The sequence below is a fragment of the Botrytis fragariae genome, assembly GCF_013461495.1.
Source record: "Botrytis fragariae strain BVB16 chromosome Unknown tig00000061, whole genome shotgun sequence".
Lineage (NCBI taxonomy): Eukaryota > Fungi > Ascomycota > Leotiomycetes > Helotiales > Sclerotiniaceae > Botrytis > Botrytis fragariae.
Window position 1 is genome coordinate 31436 of NW_023500994.1, and position 12443 is coordinate 43878.

The 12443-nt window shown below is 42.8% G+C and overlaps 5 protein-coding genes across 5 annotated transcripts; 2 read left to right on the forward strand and 3 right to left on the reverse strand.

The window, feature by feature from the left end:
- Bfra_008123 (uncharacterized protein) lies at nt 1–686 on the reverse strand (the record flags this gene model as incomplete). Its single annotated transcript, XM_037338487.1, has 2 exons — nt 1–509; nt 569–686. 2 exons carry the CDS (start codon nt 684–686, stop codon nt 1–3), a joined length of 627 nt encoding a protein of 208 aa, XP_037191793.1.
- Nucleotides 687–1002: 316 nt separating this feature from the next.
- On the forward strand, nt 1003–2514 carry Bfra_008124 (putative dna excision repair protein ercc-8 protein; the record flags this gene model as incomplete). Its single annotated transcript, XM_037338488.1, has 3 exons — nt 1003–1244; nt 1306–1410; nt 1476–2514. The coding sequence occupies 3 exons, from the start codon at nt 1003–1005 to the stop codon at nt 2512–2514; spliced, it is 1386 nt and encodes a 461-aa protein (XP_037191794.1).
- Nucleotides 2515–3445: 931 nt separating this feature from the next.
- Bfra_008125 (putative short-chain dehydrogenase protein) lies at nt 3446–4529 on the reverse strand (the record flags this gene model as incomplete). The annotated part of the gene is made up of 5 exons (XM_037338489.1): nt 3446–3619; nt 3667–3792; nt 3860–3887; nt 3969–4149; nt 4235–4529. The coding sequence occupies 5 exons, from the start codon at nt 4527–4529 to the stop codon at nt 3446–3448; spliced, it is 804 nt and encodes a 267-aa protein (XP_037191795.1).
- A 1542-nt stretch (nt 4530–6071) lies between these two features.
- On the reverse strand, nt 6072–6970 carry Bfra_008126 (putative protein like mitochondrial protein; the record flags this gene model as incomplete). Its single annotated transcript, XM_037338490.1, has 2 exons — nt 6072–6527; nt 6698–6970. The coding sequence occupies 2 exons, from the start codon at nt 6968–6970 to the stop codon at nt 6072–6074; spliced, it is 729 nt and encodes a 242-aa protein (XP_037191796.1).
- Nucleotides 6971–8962: 1992 nt separating this feature from the next.
- On the forward strand, nt 8963–10460 carry Bfra_008127 (uncharacterized protein; the record flags this gene model as incomplete). Its single annotated transcript, XM_037338491.1, has 3 exons — nt 8963–9066; nt 9404–10098; nt 10213–10460. 3 exons carry the CDS (start codon nt 8963–8965, stop codon nt 10458–10460), a joined length of 1047 nt encoding a protein of 348 aa, XP_037191797.1.
- Between the last annotated feature and the right edge of the window lie 1983 nt (nt 10461–12443).

Consider the following 12443-nt stretch of genomic DNA (forward strand, 5'->3'; position numbering starts at 1 on the left):
TCAACCCGATCCATTGACATGATCATCATGGACGCGTCTTCTCTTAGCGGGCCTTTTAGCTTCTAGAGGTGAGCTGACAACGCTGCCTGTTCGAGAGCGTCGACCGCGTCCAAGAATATTGATATTGATTTCCTCTCCCTCCGTAAAAGTTAGGTCACCCGTTTCCCCTAGGATCTCTCGAGATGCTTCTTCCATCAAAATACCCAGTCCTATCAAAGCCGTCTCGTCCATACTGCGCCAATCTATAGACCCTCCCTCTGCAGTTGCACGAGAATAGAAATCTGAAGCATAGGTGTGAAGTGATTTTAACAGATCAGAGTCTGGCAACCCCTTCGGAGACTCTCGCTCATTTGCAAAATAGATGTCCGATTCGGCATACCTGGTAGGCGCATTTTTGCTCCGAAACAACACAGCTTCGGGAGGCACAGCGCTTAAAGAGGACGATGTAGTATCCCGCGTTGAGGAGACAACCACACTCCTAGGAATGAAACCTGCTGCGGAAATCCGACCTGAGCCATATGTTAATACGTAACTTTATCTCCGATGGATGTCGTGTTTGGAACGTTACCTGCAACAGCGTCGTAAACAGATGGTTTTCTTGTTCGTGAAACCTGGTCTCCCTCTATTGACTTTTCTTCAATATTGGGATTGATAAAAGTATTCTGTGAAAGCGCTTTTGAAGCCATAGTGTCCTCCAATTTTCAAATGTTGATGTCTAGAATGTGAAAAATGAATGATATTAATAACAATAATATTAAGAATCGTGAGAGCTGAGTTTAGCTAGAGCGCTCAGAAATTTAGCTCAGTATGACGATGATCAAACAACCCCGCGTAATTTGTACCGTCGCGTCGCAATCCTTTCAGACTTTACTCCTACATAAGCAACACTTCTCAGTGCATCATACACGTAGTAGGTATTGAAGTTGAGCTATATCATCACCACTTACTTATGCACTCCAATAAATCCTTCTCAAATACAAGATTCTATCGTACACCAGATGTATGAATCAATTGATCTTTGATCGATCAACGGGCAATCTTGGCCCAAATGCCTTTGCTCGCATTCAGACTACCCAATTGATTCACGCAATTTTACCAGCCCCAAAAATAAAATTCAATGGTGGTGAAAAGCCTCCGACGACTGTAGCTCCAGGTACGGAAGCTCGAGATTACGCGCCAGTGAAATTATGGGCGCACCAAACTGGAGTAAACGCCCTGTCAATAGATAGATTTGATGGAAAGATGTAAGAGTGAAATGAATAATAATACTTATTGAAACATCTGGACTGACGAGAAGATATATAGTCTTCTTTCTGGTGGTGCAGATGCATCTATCAAAGTTTGGGATCTTGATCAAATCCCCACCGGGGCATCAGAATATACATTCCGACCAACCGGAATGGTCCCCAGGTATTTTACAGATTTCTATCATCGTGCCTAACAGTTGGGAAGCATCCACTAACTCGGGTCTGCAGGAGTGCTTCCGCGCATCAATATGGCATTACACATCTTAGTTTCTATCCTTTCGATTCTGCTGCGTTTCTCTCTTCGTCGTACGATCATCATCTCAAACTATACTCCACGGAGACTCTCCAATTATCCGCGGACTTCGATCTAGACTCTGTAGTCTATTCACATGCCATATCTCCCATTGCACAACATCTTTTGGTGGCTTGCGCGACTCAACATCCAGCTGTCAGGCTCGTAGATCTTCGGTCCGGCGCAAGTACACATTCATTAGCTGGGCATCATGGAGCTATCCTTTCAGTCGCTTGGCATCCAAATGTTGAGCATATACTAGCTAGTGGGTGTGTAGATGGTACGATTCGTGTCTGGGATGTTCGAAAGAGTTCTGGCGCAGTGGGCTTATTGGATTTGGAAGATGCAATTGGGATGACAACTACACATGGGATGGCAGGTGGTCGATCAAGAGCTTCTGCCAAGGCTCATACTGGAGCTGTCAATGGTCTTACGTGGACGGATAATGGGAACTATATCATATCTGCAGCACACGATGAACGGATTCGAGTCTGGAATGCAGCTACGGGTGCGAATACTCTCGCAAGCTTTGGTCCAACAATCAAGAATGGACATCTCTCAAGTCTACCTATAGTAGTGTCGCCCACAGCACTAACACCCCCCATGAAAGAACTTCTATTCTTCCCCAATGAAAAAGAAATTCTTGTTTTTGAACTTCATGAAGGTCGTCTTCTCAAGCGACTCAAAGTTCCTGGTCCCACTGTTGCAGCAGTGCGATCTCGAACCGGTGAGCGAAATATCCGGAACCGTATCACGGCAATGGCGTGGAGAGAACCGGTTGATGGTATATATTCTGCTCATTCGGATGGACAGATTAGAGCTTGGATACCTAGGACTGAAGAAGACATTCGAATGGATCGTGAGGAAGAGGAGGAAGGCAAGACTCATGATGAGGATGAAGGGGGGAAGAGGAAGAGAAATGTTCTCGATGATGTTTTTAGGGATTTGACGAGACAGAAAATAAGTTTTGGTTAGGCCATTCATCTATTTCAAATGCTTCTCTCTTCTATGACTCGTTATTGCGCTTGCTTGAAAGTGTAATGTTCACTTAAATAAATCCTGTAAGGCTTAGTGGCTTCCTAGACTGGACCCTCAGACTGCACCTCGTTTGGACTTCTTCAGCGCCTCCCGATTATTCATCTCTTCTCTAATAGCTGCAGGACTCACAAGTGAATTTTTGGCCTTCGCTTGGTATCCTAAATCTGCTTCCAAACAGAACTTGAGGCTCACCAAGGGGAATTCTAGATCTTACCAGTGACTCGTTGTGCAAACTTTTCCCAAATGCGTGCTAGAGCTCAAAGAGCATTGCACACACTTCTTTCAGATCGGTTTGCTTTTAACACAGTTAGCTTTCGTATTATGACTCGAACACGTACTCCATTAACTACTATTATTTTTCGCCTCAAGCTATGAGATGTCTTTGTTTTACGTCCATAATTACCTATTTGAAGACTGGTATCTACAAGTTATAGAGAAAGGGCTTTCCAACCGCGCTATTATTATGCTAAGTCTGTTCTTGTATATCTGAAAGCCTTTTGAAGCAATTCACATCCGAAGAAACTTCCAATTTGTCTTCCCTCTGTCTCTTCCCAGTTATATGCGTGTTCTTTTGGTGCTCACAATGCCTTGCTTACAATTTACTTCAAGTACTGTCTCTTACGGAAGGAAATTGAGCTTCAGAGAAGATTTAATTGGGTCTATTACTGAGTGTATCATCTGAAGTAGACTAAGTTCTGAGTACCAATGTCTCACACGGTTGATGGGTGTGATATTGGTTTGGTAGCAGGAACTGGAAAGTTTGGGAATGTATGCATTTGCAAATTTACGGGTGCTCATTGAAACCTGTGATATCAAAGCTCACATCTCGAATTTTTCTTGGGTGATAATGCCTTGTTCCTCTAAAAACCTATTTTCCCAAATGAATTCCCCCATCAATGATAGAGTTTGTGCCAGTGGCACTCTCGCTCTCAGCTAAACAGTATATCTGTCTAGCAACCTCCTCAACGGTTGCGAGTCTTCCTAATGTGCTCTTTTTCTTTACTCCTTCTACTTTTGATTCGGGGAATTGGAGACCCCAGTCCTGTGGTGAAGTGGGTTAGCTTGGTGCTATATGTTATGGTTGAGGACAGAGGCAATGAATATTGAACTTGCAGTGAGCATCAATCCCGGTGAAACCGAGTTCACCCGTATTGTTGACGTGAGAGCTAATGACTTGATAAGATGTATCTGTGCAGCTTTCGTCACAGAATATGCCTGAAATCGCACTCGTCAGCGCTCTTGCCTTACTCGCATTTATCAGATCCTTGGGTTATGAACATACCATGGAGCTCCCTCCCGGTTTCACACCCCTAGTGTACTCTTATTAGCCCTTATTAATCTAGCAGATCCAGATCACGAGAATGCAAGTAGATGAATAAAAGAATACTCACGCAATACTAGCGGTCGATATGAAACTTCCATCGGTTTTCTCTAAATGTGGCTTCGCAGCATGGAAAAGCCACAAATGCGACTTCACATTCATGTTGAAACATCGATCCCAATCTTCTTCGACAATGTTGTCATCTAGATCTTGAAAATTGCGAATCTGAGTCCAGCCATGATTTGAGACAACTGTTCTATTAGATGAGTCCCCTTGATTTCCAAGTTCAAAATACAAATCGATTGAGAAATCGGGAAGTTTGAGATATAAACACACCAACATCTAATCGTCCCCACACCTCCACGCTCTCCTTGACCAATCTCTCCACCTCATCTTTCTTCGACATATCAGCCTTTATAGCTGCAACTACATCTTTCTCTTTGCTAGATGGTAGTGTTTTCCTGGTGGGATTTCCCAGCTCGTCAACAAGATCTTGCGCTTTGTCATGGCTGGAATTGTAATTGATGATTACACGGACGCCGTGTGATGCAAACAGTCGAGCAGTGGCAGCGCCGAGCCCGGCTGAAGAAGCGGTTATCAGGGCTACAGATGCTCGAGTTAAAGGTGCCATTTTTTAAGTTAGATTTGGATAGAAGGGTGAAGTCAAGATGGAGGGGAGTGAGGGAGGGGCGGAAATTACCCCGCTGTCATGCATGTGCCCCGCACTTTCCGATTCTGTCGTGTTTGTGATAATGCCATCTTGGGGAATTTGATACATTAATTGATTGTAGATTGTAAGCTCAAACATTTCCTCATGTTACCTCAAACCCGATGTGAATTTCATAAAGGTCTGCTAATGACCCCGTTGTTCTTCCTCCCCTCGCTTCCTACCTCACTCCCGCACTCTCAGTTTGATATAGATCTTGTTAAGTTTTCTTTCACAAACTGCTTTGGTACTAATCTATTCGTCTAGACCGATGCAAAACTACATCTCTATATTTATACTTTGATACCTATGTGGCAATATTGCGGTTCACTCTATATCATTCTAGAGAAACGCTCTGTCTAATTGGAAAAGATAAAAGTTTAACCTCAAGTCAACCAATATCTTTAAAGAGTTGAAGATTGCAAAGCTGTTTATCATATATTGATACTCTCCTTTGACGTAGTTCAAAGTGGTATAATGCAATATCTAGGACTCATCTTCATGATACTGCCCTTCCATTCAAGTCACAAATACTCATCTTAAACGTGGTTCTGAACGTGGGTTCTTTTCGCAATAGCACTTGCGTCTCCAATACTTATTCTGGTGTTGCGTGTGACGGTATCTACAGCGTAGAGTATTAGCGTAAGCTGGTTGGGGGGTTCAGCGGTTGCGCAGTCGATATATTATGTAGTATGAAGGAAAAGGCATAGACTTCGAATGGAGGGAGCGAGGCTATGGATGGTGGGAGGATGAAGATGAAATGGGAGTTCTGAACGGAGGTCCGTAGAACAGGACGGGAGAGAAGAAGGAAAATGTACAAGAGGAGTGGTGTGTGTGACTCATAGTTTCATTATAGGACCGTCTAATAAGAGAGCGAAGAGTGAAACCCCTATGAGGTGAGAATGGCTCTCTGTAGTATCTTTACTGTTGTCCAATACGACTTTGGAAGATTGCTTCTTATACCAACGTTGTGAGACTAGGGCAGGTTTTATACTATGCAAAAAAGGAATGGAAGTTGATATCAAACATTCAAATCAGATTGCAAAAAATCTAGCATGGTTTCATTAGGTTTATTTATTCTTTTCCTATATGCGAAAAAGAAAAGAAAATCGTGAGTGACATATACAAGATGATGCAGATAGATCCCGCAAAAGCCAGGCCAGCCCATAATATTTTACCCCAAAACCTGTCATATCTTTGTAGAGAGGAGTGAGCTGATTCTTTCGTAATACAGCTTACAGTCATTATGCATTCCAACGCCGTAATTTTGTGTCTGCTCGAGTCAGACGCTCAAGTAGACATAACCGTAGTCCCATTTTTAATTATACACTTTGTACATCATGATTCCTCCGCTGAATTTTTGGTTCATTACTCCGATATATATATGGAGTAAACTCCTTCATTACTCTATGCGCCGAGCAATGCTAGGTTTGCATTCCGCAAAACGTAAAACTTGTTTTACAACATTCAAGGGTTCTTGACAACCCCGACCTTGGCAGCTCTCAAGATTCTTCCGTTGAGCTTGAATCCCTTCTGTTGGGTGTGGAAAACTGTGCCATCCTCCTTTCCTGCCATAGGAGTCATGAAAGTAGCCTCGTGTTCATTTGGGTTGAATTTCTCGGACTCGACTGAAGGGTCGAATCTTTCCAAACCGTGCTTCTTCAATGTTGACATGAGGATGTTCTCGGTCATCTTCAATCCTTCGTGTAATGTGATCAAGTCTTGTTGGTGCTCATTGCGTTCTTCGGCAGAAACAGAGAGCTTCTCTGCGGGAACAGTGGTGAGAGCTCGGTCAAAGTTGTCAACACTGTCAACAAGATCTTTGGCAAATTTTTGAATAGCAAAGTCCTTGGCAGCTTGCATATCTCGTTTTGTGCGCTCTTGAAGGTTGCGGAATTCGGCGATGGAGCGGAGGAGCTTGTCCTGTGATGTGGGGTTAGCCAAATGCTCTTGAACAGGTATTTGTAATTCCTTTGCCACCGGATGAGGTTCGCAAGCTCATATCCCATGAGTATCAATACCGTAGTGTTCGGCATAATGAGTGTAAAGCAGTAGTATAGAAACAGATCAATAATATTGGATTGAGCACAAACCTTTAATTCAAGAATTTCCTTGTCCTTTGCCTCCAAAGCCTTTTTTGATGGATCTTCTACTTCAGCATCCTTCTTCTCTGCTGCTGGTTCATCCTTCTTGGCCTCTGGTTCCGTAGCATAGAATCTCCTTCCTTGGAATTGCCTCGACGCAACTTGCGCGGCCAGCGAAGTATTATTATGGAATTGAGAACGCAAAGGTTGTCTTGTGGCTGAGCTGCGAAGGGAAGAGCTCAAAGCTCGAGATGATTGACGGAGTAATGTTCTTGAGTTCATTGTGTCGTCGTTGTGAGGTATGATACGAAGGCAAATCGAGTAAGTGAGCACCAAATTTTTTGATTGATGGGAGATATCGGGATGGAAATTTTTAGGTTGGTTTTTGGCGGTGTAAGGTGGCAGTAAACGACCATCATCTGACGACATTTGAGTTGCCTCGCTTCGCAACTGAAGTAGAAGTTAGTCAACAACAATCAAATTCATCTCAATTGAAGACAAACATGAAAACAAAGTCGGAATACCCGCAGAAATATGGAACTATAGCATATATTCTATGTATGCATCCAACCATTTTACAGAATCACAATGTGGTTGGGTAATTAGGGATAGAATGGGTGTGCATTCCTTTCTTGACCGGCCTGCTGCATCAGAATGGTTGAAATGGAGAGCCATATAGGCACAGACATATGGAGTTCATATGAGTTAATATGCTCTCAAGATGTGTCATATAGGGTTATGATAACTGGTTTCTAATACCTCCAGAAAGTCTATGCAGTTCTCTCTACACAACAAAGTCTATTTTTTTATCTTCATATGCTTTCAACCAGACCATTCCTGGGACTATTCCTAGGCTGTTTCTATCGAGAGACTTTGTGAACGTCCTCTTTGAAATACAATCATTATCTGGCCAACTTCTTCAGTTCTTGTTATCACGTGCTCGGGCTTCAAGGGTTTTGAGGTTAAAGTGATGTCAAAGTAGGGAATGCCAAATATACATAGGAATTTCTGAATCTAGTGAGCATCTGATCAAAAGGGTGATGCTAAAACTGTAGAGTTTAGATCTGTGACAAGAAGAATTAATCAGGATACCCATCTGCAGATGGATTCCATATGCCGCAGTTCATCAGGCAACATATAAAAACTTCACACAACTTTCTCCATCAGATTGTCATCTAATCACTCTTTGTGTTTCCCACCAGCAGCCGTGAAAATCATTGCATTCTTCATCATAAAAGATTGCGATTGTTTTGGAAGCATATACAAACAGACAGCAACCATTATCTAGATAAATACGACTATAAATACAACTACAACTGCGCTTAGTATCAACTTTCACTTGATCTGGACCTTCACTTTCACCTTCAACACTTCTCCTTTAAATTGCCGAGATTGCCAACATCATGGAAGGCCGATAACGGCCATAATTGCTTGAAAATTAGAAGTCACAGTTTCATTTTAATTTTCAATCATACTGCCAACCTACCTAGGTAGGTACGAATTGAATTGAATTGAATTGAATACCGAGTATCCACCCGACTTATATTCACTCTCTCGGTTACACAACCTTCAAATACAATACTTGAATTGGTAAATTTGAAAATCTCTTTCGAAAGATAAACCTTTCGACCCAGATCAACATCAGTTCTCTGGAGAGTTCTTATCATCGAGACATTTCTCTTCTCTACTTAGTACCAACATTTACTGATTTCCTGTAAATTTTCCCTGCAAAGAGAACAGAGATGGAGTCAAAAGAAAATAAGCTACCATGTACGTTATCAATCCAGAAGAATCCAGCTGCCTTTCCACGTGGGGCATTGGGATGCTCGAGGATCTGATTGAGTATCAATCTCGGACAAGAACCCGATGTAACAATATCAAATCGACATTGATAACAAACCAGACTCTCAAGCTCCTTACTACTCCATGTGGAATCTTTTGGATTTGTACTGACCTTTTGTTCTTTGATAGGTAGCAGCCAGACTAGTACTCCTACAAACACAACCTCTCCCAATTCTCCAAAAGATGATTCTTTCGGTAGATTGACTGCAAGTATCTTTCCATCTTAATTTCATTTTCTTCTCATCGTGCAGACCTCTATTTTGATTTGAATTTAATTTTGTATTTTCAGACTTCACACCTTGAAATCCTGAGAAGTGGCACTATTCCAAACCGCGGCCATTTAATTTGCCCTGAACGAACTATCACTGACTTCTCTTCAAGCGTCAATCATCCATTCGAACACAGACCGATAAGACTCTCCCTCTTCGTAAGATGAGCCAGGAATTCGACGCATTTTCTCAGAAAGTTGGTATAACTTCCCTTGAAGAAGCAAAGCACCACCTTCAAAACCTTGGTCCTGTACCTACACTTCCCGAGTAAGTCTTGAACTTTCCATAGTTTAATCCCTTCACTCGTTTTAGTCGTCATTTTGTTGCTTCGCCAATCATTGGAGCATGAATATATTTGTACTTCTATCTGTTTCACTACGGGTGACTACGATATTGTTTACATTTCCTTGTTTGGCGAATTTTCTACAAAATAAATTATGTTTTCGCAGAGCAACTTTTCTCTTCACTCTGCATCAACTACTCGTTCCGGACGATATCTCTCTACGCTGCGTTCCCACTACTTCTGTCTCTTCGATAGCTACTCTTACCCGCGTCCTTATAAACTCACTTTCGGTTATCAAGCATAGCTAACCCCTTCAAATAGTCCCGCGGAAATTGAAAATCGCAAATTGGTAGAGCAAGAGGAGAACAAGATCATCCAAGAGGAGCACAAGTCCATCAGACGTGATTCCGTGAGCTTTTTGAAGCGTCGCACTTCTGAGCGCAAGACCAACCTCGCCACACCAACTTTGACAATCACAACCGAAAGCTTGAGAAACTCGCCAATGCTTTCTCCAGCAATCTCTCCAGCACGCTCCCCAACACCACCCGATTCTGCTGTGACACTCATGGAACTGGCAGCTTCAATTTTGGGTTCGAGTTGCACTGCAAATATGGTCGCCTCCCCTGATACTCTTCAATCTGGTAAAGAGCAGACTGTTTCAGTCCGCGATACACCTATCACAGCGTATGCTGGACCTTTTGGCATTCGCAACCTTGTTCTGACTCCAATTGAGCAAGCAAATACTACCAGCCAAGGCCAAGCAGATGAGTATGCTGCTAAGAACGTTACGTCACCTTCTAGCGGATCAGCTACACCTGTATTTCCTCCTCGTGTCTCCAGCATGGCCCCACCCCCACCAACTGTCGTCGCTAGCTGGGTAGGTGACGGGTATACTTCGAATTACGGAACTCCACCAACTTCAGCTGCACAGACAGTGGGAGCACACCCTTGGCAAAAGAAAACTGCTAGCTTTACAGTTACTCCTATTATCCCTTCTTCTAGCCAACCGGACACTCGTAAGTTTTCCCGTTCGTTTGACATCGCAATTTGTATTTCCTATTACAATACTTCTCAGCTCTGTCTTTTCTCTCTTCTATATATACCAGGCCAACCCTAATACAACTACTCAGTCAAGTGGTTGTCTGTTGCCTCAGTTGATTCCTCTCACACTTCTATAGCTGGTAGTCGCGAGTCTACTTCAAATCTTATCTCTAGCAGTGATGGCTCCGAGTTTGAGTTTGGCAAGAGAAGTGCTAATAATAGTCCTGTTGCAGAAATGGAGCTTGAACGCAAGAAAACCAAACCTGATACCCCTGATGCTGATGCTGATGGAGTCGAGAGCTCTGATGGTATCAGCGGTGTGCCTCCACAACAGTAAAGTGATGCTAGGACGTCGATGGCGGACAAGTGGATCAGATCAACCTGCACGGCCAGGCTTTTTCAACTACGACTCTTCTGACCAACTTTACTTCCTCAGTCGTATTCCGTCAACCGATCTGGCCTTTCGTAGACCTAATGTTACCGTCACGACTCTTCTTTTACACCTGCGACATGTCTTTTCAAGCGATATACCCCCGGCGTTGGGCGCGTTCGATTTTCAAACTTTACGACCTCCATCTAGCTCTCAGCTTACTTCTGCGGATGCTAGATAGAATTTCGGTGGATGAGTGTCATTTTCTTTTCATGCGATCTTTGGGTTCTGATTGGTGGCCTTGATTTTCTCTGATTCCCACACTTGATGTATTTCTGGGCAGGATAGACAAGATAAACAGAATACGTTGTGGCTTTTGTGCTTAACCTCGCTTGATTCACAGCATAGGATGGATAGAACAAAATCTACGTTATATCCAACCAAAGATTCATAGAGATTGAAGATCTAAGGAAATCAGATTCGATATGTTGAAATTCACCAGAAAGTAAGAGTGTCTAGAAATTTCTACTTTGCGTCTGAGTGACTGCTGTGAGAGTGGCTCCCCACAAGCATGAATATTTGGAATTAGAATCTACCAAAGGAGAGAGTATCTCATCGGAAATGAGATCGGGTTTATTTCTACATGCAACAACAATCAAATCACCCGCCCGCATATCCTCCTCCCTTCTGCATCGCTTCCCGTTCCAAATCCCAGAACCCCAGTATTTTCCAAACCACCCATACCACCAGTCTAAATAACACCTTGATCCTCTCAAGCTCAAACTCACTCAAAGTTTCAGACCGTGCAGGAAGTTCCTCATTCCTCATCCCCTATCAACTAATCTTCCATAATTTTCGCAGCACCACCCCCTCTTTCCTCTCCCTTTAGCTCTCTTCCCTTCACATTCCCTACCATCAAATTCTACCTACTCAAAACTTGACATCCCCCCCACTATGTTTCCATTATCTTTTCCCGAACTACGGAATTCAGCTAAGAAAGCAGCGAGATATCAGGTCAACTAATCAATACTGTTATGTTAACAACTACAGCCAATACAGTACACATTGGAGCCATCCATCATTCATTCATCAATAGACTGCGAGATAACGAAACTATTACCTAGATATGTGGAAATGTGCTTTGCTGTAGAACGCTCGTTAATGCTAGATGTTACGAATGATGTTCGAACAAAACCGATAATAACAACGTAAGCATAGAATTTTAATGTCGACACCGCCACATAAACCTACTACTCTCCAATCACTACGCCGGCAATAGCAGTTCAAAAAAATGCCAGGAGTGCAAGGGTTGTAGTCCATAACTGCTCACTTGGGTCATGTGGAAATTCCTATCTCTTTCCCTGTCTAGGTATACATCTACAATCATCTAACTTACCAAAAGCACAAGTTTAATAGAACAATTTAAAATTCTTCTATCTACTACAATGAACTCCACCGCGCAAGTAGAAAGTAACTTCTCAAGAAGTACTCCTACTAGCCCCATGAGTTCAGTACAGACGAAAGCCTAAACTACGCTGTCGGTGACCCATGAAGGTGCAATCTCTTTTTGTTTCCCGCTGTATTGTATTCATACCACCTAAGTATCACTCATAGCCAGTGAAGATAGAACCCATTCCTAATATGTGTGACCTTTTATGTGACGAATACGGATTAAAAACTCCTGAATTCACTATGCTTGCTTCCATCTGAGACATCATGACTTTCTCCTGGAAAGAAAATTTTCGTCGCATACTGTTTGCAGACATATGCGCTGTGTGAAGATCACAAATTTACCCCCATGTATGAATCTCTCCTCTCCTCAAAAATGAAACGAAAGTATGTCGGATCGCGCTGAAATCCTAATGTTGTGACGGTGAAGGGCGTGTAGCAAGTTGAGTAGGCAAAATTTTGTACTATGGCTCACGATGACATTGAATAGAATGACCAACA